The 12,695-nt window shown below is 52.5% G+C and overlaps 1 protein-coding gene across 1 annotated transcript in view; it reads right to left on the bottom strand.

The window, feature by feature from the left end:
* itfg1 (integrin alpha FG-GAP repeat containing 1) overlaps positions 1-12,695 on the bottom strand; it is an 83,043-nt gene that overhangs the window by 21,078 nt on the left and 49,270 nt on the right. Inside the window, exons 11-14 of the mRNA XM_049030047.1 lie at positions 12,507-12,651; positions 11,434-11,542; positions 1,931-1,974; positions 630-708 (exon numbers count right to left, since the gene is read on the bottom strand). Coding sequence (XP_048886004.1) covers positions 630-708; positions 1,931-1,974; positions 11,434-11,542; positions 12,507-12,651 — 377 coding nt within the window. The remainder of the gene's footprint in view (positions 1-629; positions 709-1,930; positions 1,975-11,433; positions 11,543-12,506; positions 12,652-12,695) is intronic.

Below are 12,695 nucleotides of genomic sequence, written 5' to 3'. Positions count from 1 at the left end.
CCCCATGTGGGGTGTGTGTGTGTGCGAGGGGGCTGGACAGCAGGACCAGACCCAGTCTCCAGGAGCAGCTTATCGCCCCGCCATCCACTCAGGGGGGGGTTCGTTGTTTCCAGGTCCCTACTCAGAAAGTCACCTCAAATGTTTCAAAAGCTAAATAACGAGTTAGTGTGTATTGTAAGAAGATGGCAGCTAGCTAGCTGGTTAGCAGAACAATTAAGGAATGCCTTCATTTAATATTGACTTTGGCGACTGTTTGTGGCTAAAAGGAGGGGTCCAAATCTTAGGGGCCACCGGCAAACATCGGCGCTGGATTCGCTTCAAACTAAACAAATCCTGACAGAAAAACGGGAATTCCGAGGGCGTCGTGTTCGTTCGGTTAGGCTGACAGCGCGATGGGCCGCTTATCTGGGGGTCACCTTATTCAGCTGAGAAATAACCCACAGATCATAACAACACCCCCCCCCCCTTCGAGGCTGAAGAGCCATCAGCCATACTGTTCCTGTAGCGTGTTAACCCTAGACACAGGGAATCAAGCTATTACCGCGTGGAAACTAATTATCTGGATGTGTGGTGCTGTCACACTGTGGACATGCTTCGGGGGGAGGGGGGGGGCTGCTGCGGTGGCTCACCTGAGGCATTCTTCGGGCGGCCATTGGAGTCCACGGAGGTGTACATCACATAGGGGCCGGGCTGGTTCACACCGAACGGCTGCGGGGGACAGAAGCGAGGAAGGAGGGTCAACAGCCAGAAACGGACTGAGACGAGGATGCAGAGGATGTAGGTGATAAAGGGGAAAGATTCTGTCATTCTCAGGGGGGGGCGGCACAGTTTTTAGTAGGTCCTAGAGGGTGACAACTGGCCGAAAAACAGAACCACATAAACTTTTAGACCCACAGTCTGGTAAGACTCACTGGGGGGTGGGAGCTGGCAGTTGGAGGAGGACAGACACGAGTAACGGGACAAACCAAACAGCGGATATCACTCACGGGAGACACCCCCCTGCTCCCTGTTTTTAATGGGGCTCTAACTATTCACCAGCTGTTTCAGCTGCCTTCAGCATGAAGCTTTTCTGGAAAATTTTGCACAGCCTGCTGCCTGCTGTCACTTTCAGTGCACTGCAAAAGACGCCCCCCCCCCCCCCAGTGCGAGACAGCTCTGGTGACCTAGCCCACCCCAGGGTGACGGGCTCTCTTCATTGGCTACACCCCCCACCCCCCCCGCTGCTGTTGAGAGTAATCCCTCAGAATAGTAATGAATTACTGAAATCAGACATTCGTTTTTTTGACATGCTTCTGGGGGGCGGACAAGAGACCGCCCGCAACGTTGCCCACCACCCTAGCCCGTCTCCTGATACCGAAGCGTAGGAGCCGGGATCAAACGCGTGGGAGCACCGTAGCGGTGTGGAGCGTGGGAGGCCCTTACGCAACGCTCTGCGTGCACCTGACCTCGCTGTTACTGCTTGGTGTGCGATTAGCAGTGACATGCTAACAGGCTAAAGGCTAAGCATTCCGATGGAGGGAAATTAGCTGGATTAGCTAGTTTCTGTCTGGTCGCCGAGGGGAGCCCCCAGTCTGTTTCCCAGCATGCACCTCTCAGGAGCAGGAAAATTACAGGCCCAACACAGAGAGGCGGTATGTCTCTTCATTAGCCGGCTGACACGTAATAAAGCGATGTATTTGTCTGGTGAGGTCGGTGTTTTTACTGCCTAATGAAACGGTATCGCTGCCTGTCAAGGGTACTAACGGCGATGCTAACGAGACAGATGACGTCTACCCCCCAAACTAAAGTGCACTTAGAGGAAGGGAGGGGAGGGGAGAACGAGAGCATGTGGGGGAACTCGTCGTGAACAAAATGCTGAACCCTCTTGAAGACGTCCACACTTCCACATGAGCGCGGGACATTTTCATCGCCCCCCTCCTCGCAAACTCACCTTAACATTGTCGGGACAGTTGTTGGAGCACAGGCCACTGAGCACTGAAGGGAGGAGGAGGAAGAAGAAGAGGAGAAGGAGGAGGAAGACAGGGGAAGAGAACAACACATTGTTAGGCCACTTCATGGGGAAAACAGAGCGCCATGGCGACACACGAGTCATGCACGGGAGGGCGATGGAGAGCGCCGCCCCGGAGGCTGTGCGTAAAACTCGCCGACAGATGGAAGGAGGCCCGGAGGCGTTCTGGGCAGGCGATTCTCTGCGAGCGAGGAAATGGGGCACGGGGGGGGAGGGAAAACACAACAATAACATCCCAAATTTCAAACAGCTCGCTTTATTACCACGCTCCGAGTCCTTTGAAGGAAAAAAAAAACATGCGTACAGCTTCTGAAAAGCAAAAAAAAAACTCCTTTCAAGAAAATCTGGATGAGAACCAAAGATGTTAAATTAAATACCAAAAACAGCACCCTCCCCCGCACTGAGCACAGTACACACACACACACACACACACACACACACACACAGGAGAACTGATGGTGAAGGTGAAGAAAGTGGGTTTGACCTGATGGGGCGGGGTGTGTGAGACAGACAGCCTGACCTTTGACCTCGGTAGATGGCCCCTCCCCCATCACACCATTCCTCTAGGGTCACTGACAGCGTAACACTCTGGATGTGGCACAGCGACTGTGACTAGCGCCGGTTTACAGAGCAACAGAGTGTTACGCGGCAGTCGCAGAAATGGTATAGATTCGAGAAAACCAACAGTAAAACAGCACCATTACTGCAGATATCATCAACAAACAAGGAGGCTTTTTGGGAACAGAGGACTCAGGTAAACAGTCTGCAGTGTTATTAATATCAGACCACAAATCAGCATCTCTGATCACACGGCAAAACCGGCCGCTTCCATCTCCGCCACACGGATCCGCCAGCACGTAGCACGGAGAGATAATTAATCCTTAATCAGCAGCGAGAGGAATTACCATTTGCATACTGATTGGCTCCTTTAAGACTGCCAGTTGACGATGAGCTGATGGTTGTGACGGTAATGAGGTTTCTAGACTTTTTGCAGTCACAGACGTGGGCACACAGTCAAGGGGTGCATGTGCAGTATGGACCTTCAGCGCAATCCACAGTTTCCTTGCATTTTGGAACAGCGGGAAAACAGCCCAGAACCACAAGCAGCCCACCCACGCGGCCCAGTCGGACCCATCCCCGGGACCGTGCTGATCTTTTGCTGAAGAACCACTTCCTTAACAGGCACGCCAGCAGCGCTGAGCTCCGGCAAGCTGTGCAGATGTACAAATGAGAGCAACCGCTCTTTGCATACGACGGCCCAATAAGCTAATAAATCATACGTTGGAAAATAGAGACGCGGGCGTTGGTGAGTGCGCCCCGTCAGCTCCATCGATTTCCTTTCATGCGCAGATGGATTCCCTCCAAGATGGACTCCATTGTGAACTCGGCACTAAGTCCGTTGGCCAGACGTGGAGGTGGCCAGGGTGGACCGCTGTCCTTCACAGCTGATAGATGGCAAAATGACAGATGATGTGTGTCTACGTATGTGTGTGTGTTTACATGCCTACCCAGGGCCTAATGATTTTTACATGATGGTATGTTTTTGATTTGCCTAAACATTTAGTCATTACTAAAAGTCTAAGTAACAAAAATTGGACACAAACTCAGACAGCATATGCTCTTTTTATTATAGATTCTGCTACACCCAGGGTAGATCGATAATAAAAAGAAAGTAAGCCATCTGACTTCCCCATTTCCTCAGCCAGACGCCCTAATCAGTACCCCCAACCCCCCAGCGAGCTCTGAACTAGCAACCTTTCAGTCAGGTCACGTTCCCATTTGCTGTCCAATCACGGTGAGGCACTGCTGCTGAGGGACGAGCTGCCTGGTATCACGTAGTGAGAGTGCCGTTTGAGGCCGCTGCTCTTGCTGGTGAGAGTGCCCAAGGGCTGGGACAGGGACCACGCAGAGTGCCCTTGGGGCCGGGACAGGGACCACGCAGAGTGCCCTCGGGGCCAGGACAGGGACCACGCAGAGTGACCTCGGGGCCGGGACAGGGACCACACAGAGAGCCCTCGGGGCTGGGAGAGAGACCACGCAGAGTGCCCTCGGAACCGAGACAGGGACCACGCACAGTACCCTCGGGGCCGGGACAGGGACCACGCAGAGAGCCCTCAGGGCTGGGAGAGAGACCACGCAGAGTGCCCTCGGGACCGAGACAGGGACCACGCAAAATGCCCTTGGGACTGGAACAGGGATTACGCAGAGTGCCCTCGGGGCTGGGACAGGGACCATGCAGAGTGCCCTCAGGACCGGGATAGGGACCACGCACAGTACCCTCGGGGCCGGGACAGGGACCACGCAGAGAGCCCTCAGGGCTGGGAGAGAGACCACGCAGAGTGCCCTCGGGACCGAGACAGGGACCACGCAAAATGCCCTTGGGACTGGAACAGGGATTACGCAGAGTGCCCTCGGGGCTGGGACAGGGACCATGCAGAGTGCCCTCGGGACCGGGATAGGGATCACGCAGAGTGCCCTTGGGGCTGGGACAGGGACCACGCAGAGTGCCCTTGGGACTGGGACAGGGATCACGCAGAGTGCCCTTGGGACTGGGACAGGGACCACGCAGAGTGCCCTTGGGACTGGGACAGGGACCACGCAGAGTGCCCTCGGGGCTGGGACAGGGACCACGCAGAGTGTCCCGTGCCCCCTGACCTGAGAGTAGGCACCAAACAGTCTCTGTTCTTTGCTTTCATTCGATATTCACCCCAGTGATAATTCCTGTCATGACTTTAATTAGGTTGTGACGAGCACCCAAAATAGTTAACCTCTAAGTGCTGTCAAACATGAACATGACATTATAAAGCCTTGAAATCCAGCACAGACCTTTGTCCACATTTACGGCCAGAGTCTGAACCAAGACCTTAGTCCAGATCTCCACATCTACGGCCAGAGTCCTATCCCAGAGCCTAGTCCACATCAAAGGCCAAAGTCCTATCCTAGACCTGGTCCACATCTAAGGCTAGAGTCCTATCCCACACCTTAGTCCATATCTAAGGCTAGAGTTTGACCCCAAAATTTATACCACAAATGATGGCATATCCCTATGTTCAGCATGTGCACTGGATACACGGATACCTGTGCATAGTTTCCTGCAGGGCCCTGGACAGTGCCCAAATATGGCCCAAAGTCCATATTCTGGTTCAGCTCATCCTCCTGACCATAGACAGCAGTCCTGACCTTGGTCTGCAGTGCAGCCTGGACTGCAGCTTAAAGGAAGATCAGAGCAACTGCATTCAGAAGGCCACAGAAACTTCCTCCGGCTGTCACAGACAGTTGAGCCGGACTGCCTACACAGCTACTCTGTGGTGCATACTAACAACCGTGTGCAGGCAGAGGCTCACACGAATGTAACCAGACACTGTGAGGCGTAGTGTACGCGCACGCACACACAGGAGATACGCGGTTGCACAGTGAGACAGACAGCCCTGCCCCATCCGCAAAGCTCTCGTTCTCAGACAGATCTGCTCTCGAGTGATGACAGCAGTCAGCCACAGGCTGTACAGAGAGACAGTCTGTCACACACATGTTACCATCACTGGAGTCTCTGACAGCCCTGGGATAAGGCATGGAGTCACCCACACTCTGCGATCTGCGTCACAGTGGTGCGAACCAAACGCTCAGGCAGGGGCAGGGCCCGCCACAGGGGGTGGGGCACTTGTCGCCAATTGGGCCCGGAACAGGACAGTGTTCACAGGCTGGGACAGAGAATTAAGCAGCCTGCTCTCTATCTGAGCACTCCAGCATCGACAAGAGGAGATCATGTGCTGAAATGGCCTACTCCAAGATGGAAGGACTGCTGGATAAGTAGTGGCGGGGTGGAGGTAGAATGCAGGTCCCATCTAAAATCTCACCAAAATCAGTGCTACACTACCGTCGCAGCAGGCTTCGTTGAGTCGGCGTGCGGAAAGTTCCGGACGATATTTGCACGATATTGTTTATTCATTTATTTATTGTGAGGCTCCTACCAAAATTGAGCAGAAATGACTCGGACGCCGATTACTGTTCCATTTGCTCAGCAGATACCCCGTTTGGGAGGACCATGGGAATGACACATCACATGGACCGGTACGCAGAGGAAGGAGATGGAAACGCCACACTGTCATCCTCACTGACCTCAGGTCAGCTCGTCTAGCCGTTTAAATTTATTAAAGCGTCACTTCAGAGAGAGCAGCACGCTATTTTCAGCTGCCCTATAAAAATACCTTCTTCTTCCCTTGGATGTTTACCCATTTTCCACACTGAATTTTATGTTGGTCCTTCTGCTACACAGATAAAAAGTCAGAAAGGAAAAAAAGCAGATTTGCTTCTTTCATTCCTGTGCTGGCGGTAATCAAACGTGCGGCTATCAAGTGCCAGAAAGTTGGTGGCACAAAACCATGTCTGATAAGCTCTGCGGACAGGTTTGCTGGACGGCAGCCAGTGGCGGGGTTTGGGGGGGGGGGGGGGGGGCTGCCTGTGTCTGTTGGCATGGTGTGCCTCCGCAGTGTCTGGATGGGTCCGCATCCCCACTGGAACGTCGATGTGCGGCTCTGGGTTGTGGGAAACCCCGAGGAGTGATAATTGGCCCATTAATCTGATCACTCCGAAGTGCCCCCCCCCCTCCAACTCTCTTTGGGCTCCCTGGGACACAGAAAACAGATATCCATGCTGGGACACGCATCAGATAATCTGAAACCCCCGAAAGGAGAGAAATTAAGATAGGGAAGAGAGGAGGGCAACACCATCCAAGTCACCCCAAATCAGGGCCCCCCACCACTGGGGATGATGCACTACTCAAGCCAGGCAGTATAGCCTGTGGTGGCAGCTCACTGCTTAGTGTTGCTGGCATCCAAACAGGTACACTCAAGGTCTAGCGCACAATTACATTATTATGTCATTATTGAGAATTAAGATTATTACTTGTAAGTCACTTTGGAGAAAAGCATTTGCTAAATAAATGCGATGGCAACAGTCAGATGCAGGTACATTTAGCTTGTTTACAAAACAGGGACTTTAGCCAAAGTATGGCACCTCTCATTCATCATAGGTCTAGTTCCTCAGCCACTATGCCCCCTGCTGTCTGGAGGTTATCAGTGCGGAGCCACTGTCTGAGGAGGAACAGCAGTTGACAGATTTCTGTCCTGTGTTACCATAACCTTAACGACCTGCAGTGAGCTGACAGGGTCAGGAAGGAGAGCCGGGTGTGGTTCTGCTGGCGTACCAGGAGGGACAGCGCTCCACACACACAGGGATGCACGCACTGCGGGCAAGCTGGGAAACCAAAGCCCACGCCCTCCGCCGCGGCCTGCCGTTCCCAACCGCGGCATCTGGGACCCGCTTAATGGATGAGGCGCTTTGAAAGGTGATAATTTTGTCTTAGTCAGATGACGGAAGTGGCGTGGCGAGCCAGAGAGAGGGCACTGTGGACGGCAGCGGGTCTGCAGATGTTCCTCAATCGCGGGTAATTAGAATCCGCATAACGGAGAAGGAGAACAATCGGCGCCATTGGGAACCCGGCTCTGCCTGTGTCTGGCCGCGGCAGGATGCGCGCTCTCCATTGGCAGCGCACTCAGCCGCCGCTGCTAAACATGCCTGACAGGGATTCTCTTGTCTGTCCCCTCCCCCAAGCTCTCACATGCAGAGGGACACGTGCGGTGTACTGGCAGGAAACCCAGCTCGGTGAATGTAGCTTTGCTTTAACTATTATCCTCTGCTTCCGAAACTTCCTCCCCCAGTAACCATAAGGCCCACATTAATGCCAAGATAATTGGCTCAAAAATATCTCACCGCCCATTGGATGGACCACATTTCTGCCTGTCCACCTGGTTGGTTTAGAAATGCGATATGAGCAGATCAGACAGCGGATCCTTTTCTGGATTCCTGACGCTGGGGCAATCAGGATTGTGTTTTTCTCCGCATCTTCTTGTCTTGGGGTTTCCGTTAAACATTAAGCCCGACCCCCGTGGCAAACGAGGCTGCTCTTCACTACCGCGCCCACCACCATCACTGTGCCAAAGGGTCACATGATCTGCCAGGGATCAGTCAAGGATGGGTAAATCAGCAACAGCCCTTCAATTGTTAAGATGAACTAAACGTGAGGGTGACTGTGATGGTGTGAGGTAGTCACCTTTTTATAATGCAAGAGGAGACACACACACACACTCTTAAACTAAGACACAAACCCATACATACATAGACATATACAGGCACACACAGATACGCAGCCACATGCACATGCGCACACACACACACACACACACACACACACACACACACACACACACACACACACAAACTAAGACAAATTTACACGCACACAAGCACACTCGCGCACAAACACTATTCACAAACATACTAGGGTGATATGGTGATATGGACCAAACACAATATCTTGACAATTTTAGTGATGCACGGAATTTTCTATGAAGTGCGCTAAATGTCTAGTTTTAAATCGAAACCACACGTGAGACATAACAATGTCTCCCCACCTTTCCCTTCAAATTCCCTGTGAAACACTAACTGCATGGTTTGATTTTAGCTAAGAATACAAAGATCTGTGTAACATCACGGTCACAGCTCTCATGTGACTTACAACCAGGAATGAATACTATTGGTCTATATTCACGATCTTTAACAGACACCCGATTTAACGCACAATAAAAGTATATTAATATAAACAGTACTGTGTCATCCTATAACTCGTTTTGGAAAATATATCAATATACCACAAACATTCAATATACCGGCCAGTCCTAAAACATACACACACATGTAGCGTACAGCCCAGCCTGCAAGCATGGGAAGGGAGCGGGGCCCCCACACACAGCCTTCACACTCTCCCGTGTGCTGAACTGGGTGGGGGGATGATGAAGAAGTTTACCCATCCTTCAGATGGGCTTCCCCACATCACCAACATCTCATAAAACGTCCATCCTGGGAGGGGCTTAGAGGTGAAGTCCATACCGCGGTATTGTCTTCCATAAATGCTCTGGGGACAGACTACACAGTGATGACTGACACCCGGAATGTCATTATGCAGAAATCTCTGGGTGGTTCTTTATAGAGTTCAACATGTCACCTTGCTATTAGAAATAAATAAAGTCAATCCATGAGACTTTTAAGCTCGCGTGGAAGGGGGAGGGGTGATGAAAAGGACAAGGCCTTTCTGGGGTGCGGGGATGGCCTCCGGCCTCCTTACTCCTCAGTAACGCTGAAAACTGTATAGCAGGTCACACAGAGACACACATACATGCCAATGCTCATGCACGCACACAGGCACAAAGGCTCCATTTCCAGTGCATCATGAAATCTCCATCACAGAGCCTGCTGTTGAATGGCAAACTCCACAAGATCTTCATCTACATGATAATACCATCTCCCTGCCTCCAGGCAGCAGGATCTTCATGAGGAGCAGCTGAGGAAACCATTGTGAGTAGATGACAGTCACAAGGCCCTGTCATCTTTCCTGTCATGCGGTGCAGAGATCTGATCACTGCCCAATATGAGGGAAGTGAAGCTGCTTGGGGGGGGGGGGGGGGTCATCTTTTATTAAAGGCTAGGAGCAGAGGTTAAAGGGCATAGAAACGGGCCAGAGTCACCCCAAGAGCCTGTAATGGGCCAGAGTCATCCTGGGAGTCCACGATGGGCCTGAGTCGCCCTGGGAGATCGTAATGGACTAGAGTCGCCGTAAGGGCCCATAATGGGCCAGAGTAACCCCAGGAGTCCCTGAGGGGCCAGAATCACCCTGGGACTCTGTGATGGGCCAGAGTCATCCTGGGAGTCCACGATGGGTCTGAGTCGCTCTGGGAATTCGTAATGGACTAGAGTCACCCCGAGGGTCCGTAATGGGCCAGAGTTACCCCAGGAGTCCCTGAGGGGCCATAATCACCCTGGGACTCTGTGATGGGCCAGAGTCATCCTGGGAGTCCACGATGGGTCTGAGTCGCTCTGGGAGTTCGTAATGGACTAGAGTCACCCCGAGGGTCTGTAATGGATCAGAGTCACCCCAGGAGTCCCTGAGGGGCCAGAGTCATCCTGGGAGTCCACGATGGGCCTGAGTTGCCCTGGGAGATCGTAATGGACTAAAGTCACCGTAAGGGCCTGTAATAGGCCAGAGTCACCCCAGGAGTCCCTGAGGGGTCAGAATCACCCTGGGACTCTGTGATGGGCCAGAGTCATCCTGGGAGTCCACGATGGGCCTGAGTCGCTCTGGGAGTTCGTAATGGACTAAAGTCACCCCGAGGGTTCGTAATGGGCCAGAGTTACCCCAAGAGTCCCTGAGGGGCCATAATCACCCTGGGACTCTGTGATGGGCCAGAGTCATCCTGGGAGTCCACGATGGGTCTGAGTCGCTCTGGGAGTTCGTAATGGACTAGAGTCACCCCGAGGGTCTGTAATGGATCAGAGTCACCCCAGGAGTCCCTGAGGGGCCAGAGTCATCCTGGGAGTCGACGATGGGCCTGAGTCGCCCTGGGAGATCGTAATGGACTAAAGTCACCGTAAGGGCCTGTAATAGGCCAGAGTCACCCCAGGAGTCCCTGAGGGGTCAGAATCACCCTCGGAGTCTCTGATGGGCCAGAGTCACCTGGGAGTCCCCGATGGGCCTGAGTCGCCCTGGGAGATTGTAATGGACTAGAGTCATCCCGAGGGCCCGTAATGGGCCAAAGTCACCCCAGGAGTCCCAGAGGGGCCAGAATCACCCTGGGAGTCTCTGATGGGCCAGAGTCACCGCGACGGCCTGTAACGGGCCAGAATCACCCTGGGAGTCCGTAATGGACTAGAGTCACCTCGCGGGCCTGTAAAGGGCCAGAGTCACTCCAGCAGTCCCTGAGGGGCCAGAGTTACCCTGGGAGTCCCCGATGGGCCAGAGTCACCCCAGAACTCTGCACATACTAGAACACGGCACTTCATCTGAACTGCTTCTGGAAAATTAACTACTGTACGTAATGACACACTGCAGATGGGCATAGTGAGGTAATTATTATTACCAGCTATACTACTACTGTTCATATAATTATAAAAATAATAAAAAATTATAATTGTGCTGTACTGAAAATCAACAGCATTATGACAATTATGTTTATTTGTGAATCCTGTCCAGAGTGTAACCCTGCCTTGTGTCCTTTGTGGTTTGGGAAAGGATCCAAGTCCTCCAAGACCTCGATTAGGATGAGAGGTTAGAAGGATGGATAGATGGATGGATATTTATTCTTTATTTATTATCAGTAGAAGTAGGCACAGTGGTTGATTTTAACATTTATACCTGTGTGGAACCTCAAAAAAGACAAGCAGAATAAAAATATAAAAATGAACAGCAGGTGGCATAGTAGTTAAGGTCACAGGTTCACGATGCTTGGTTATGTTAAACGGCCACAGCTAACCTGGATTACACAGAAAAATATGGCCTGAGAGAGATAGAGAGGTAGAGAAGGTCACCAACTCACCGATGACTTTAACAAAATAGGCGTCGGCCTCAAAGTTGTTCTTGAGAGCATGGATGGTGAGGTCGTTTCTGCCTTCCTCTTGGCTGAGCACAATCATGTCTAATATTCCCTGCAAATGGGAAATCAGAATAAATCTCCACCATAAGGAGATGAGTGCGACGCTTTTACCCTGCCCCCCAGCCTTTTCCCCCAGAAAAGGCCATTAAATCTTTCTAATGGACTAAAAAAAGATCTTTTCATTAGAGCGCCAATACATAATTGTGACAGACTTTCATATGGTTATTAGCAGAACTACCAGAACTACAAGGGGTGTGTGGGGGGGGGATGAAGAACTCAAACTTCACTCTACTAGGGACAGATCACTCTTCCGAATAAATAAGCAGCAATACTGAAAAACAAGTGAGGTTGACATCTGTGGGCCGTCCACATGGGACCCCTTGTGTGAACAGAGGCGGGGCCACAGGGGCCCGAGCTGAAAGCTGATTGGCCCCCGGTGTGCCCCTTCCCCTGTCAGTCACCAATTCAAATCATATCTTTGGCTCCAGGTGAGTTTGGCTCCTCTGTATGAATTACAGCTCTTCCTATGTCCCTCACCTTAACAAAATTCTAGAATCACCCCAGCAGATTGCCCGGGGGGGGTGGGGGGGGGGTGGTTGACGATTGCCTCGTACTGCCACAGCCGGGCACAGTCTCTGTGGACCACCAACACCGTGACTGGGGAATCATTTGAGGGGGGCACAGGCGAGAGCCTCTGACTGCTACAAACACGCAGAGTGACTGGCAGTGACACCCTCAGCAGGCCGTGCCCTGCCACTAACAGCCAGTCCAGTTGATATTGGTGCTGACCCTCTGTAACCTGCTGCTATCTGACACACATCACCTGTTGCAGAAAGTACCAGAAAGCAGCCAAAGCTTTGAGCCCCGAGTGGCCAGTGTGCGCTCGCTAATCGTCTGGGCGCCGCTCGCCTGATTACAGCCCCCCTGTTAAGGCGTGCGGGGCAGTCCTTCATCATGCTGTGTGAGCGCGCGGGCCGCAGCTAATTAAGGGCGCGGCAAAAGGGGGCGCCACTCACATCCTCGTAGATGTCGAAGAAGGTTGCCACGGCGGCGGCCCCGCCCACAGCGCCAAGGTCCGAGTGGATCCGGAAGGCCCGACCTGCGGCCCGGCAGCTGGCATTATCACATGGCACGTTCTCCAGGAGGAAGGCCTGCTGGGTCCTGAGAACGGGGGAGAAAGGGACACGTCATGAACATAGAAAGGC

This window comes from Brienomyrus brachyistius, chromosome 11 (assembly GCF_023856365.1).
Source record: "Brienomyrus brachyistius isolate T26 chromosome 11, BBRACH_0.4, whole genome shotgun sequence".
NCBI classification, from domain to species: Eukaryota; Metazoa; Chordata; class Actinopteri; order Osteoglossiformes; family Mormyridae; genus Brienomyrus; species Brienomyrus brachyistius.
This window is presented reverse-complemented; position numbering and strand designations above follow the sequence as displayed.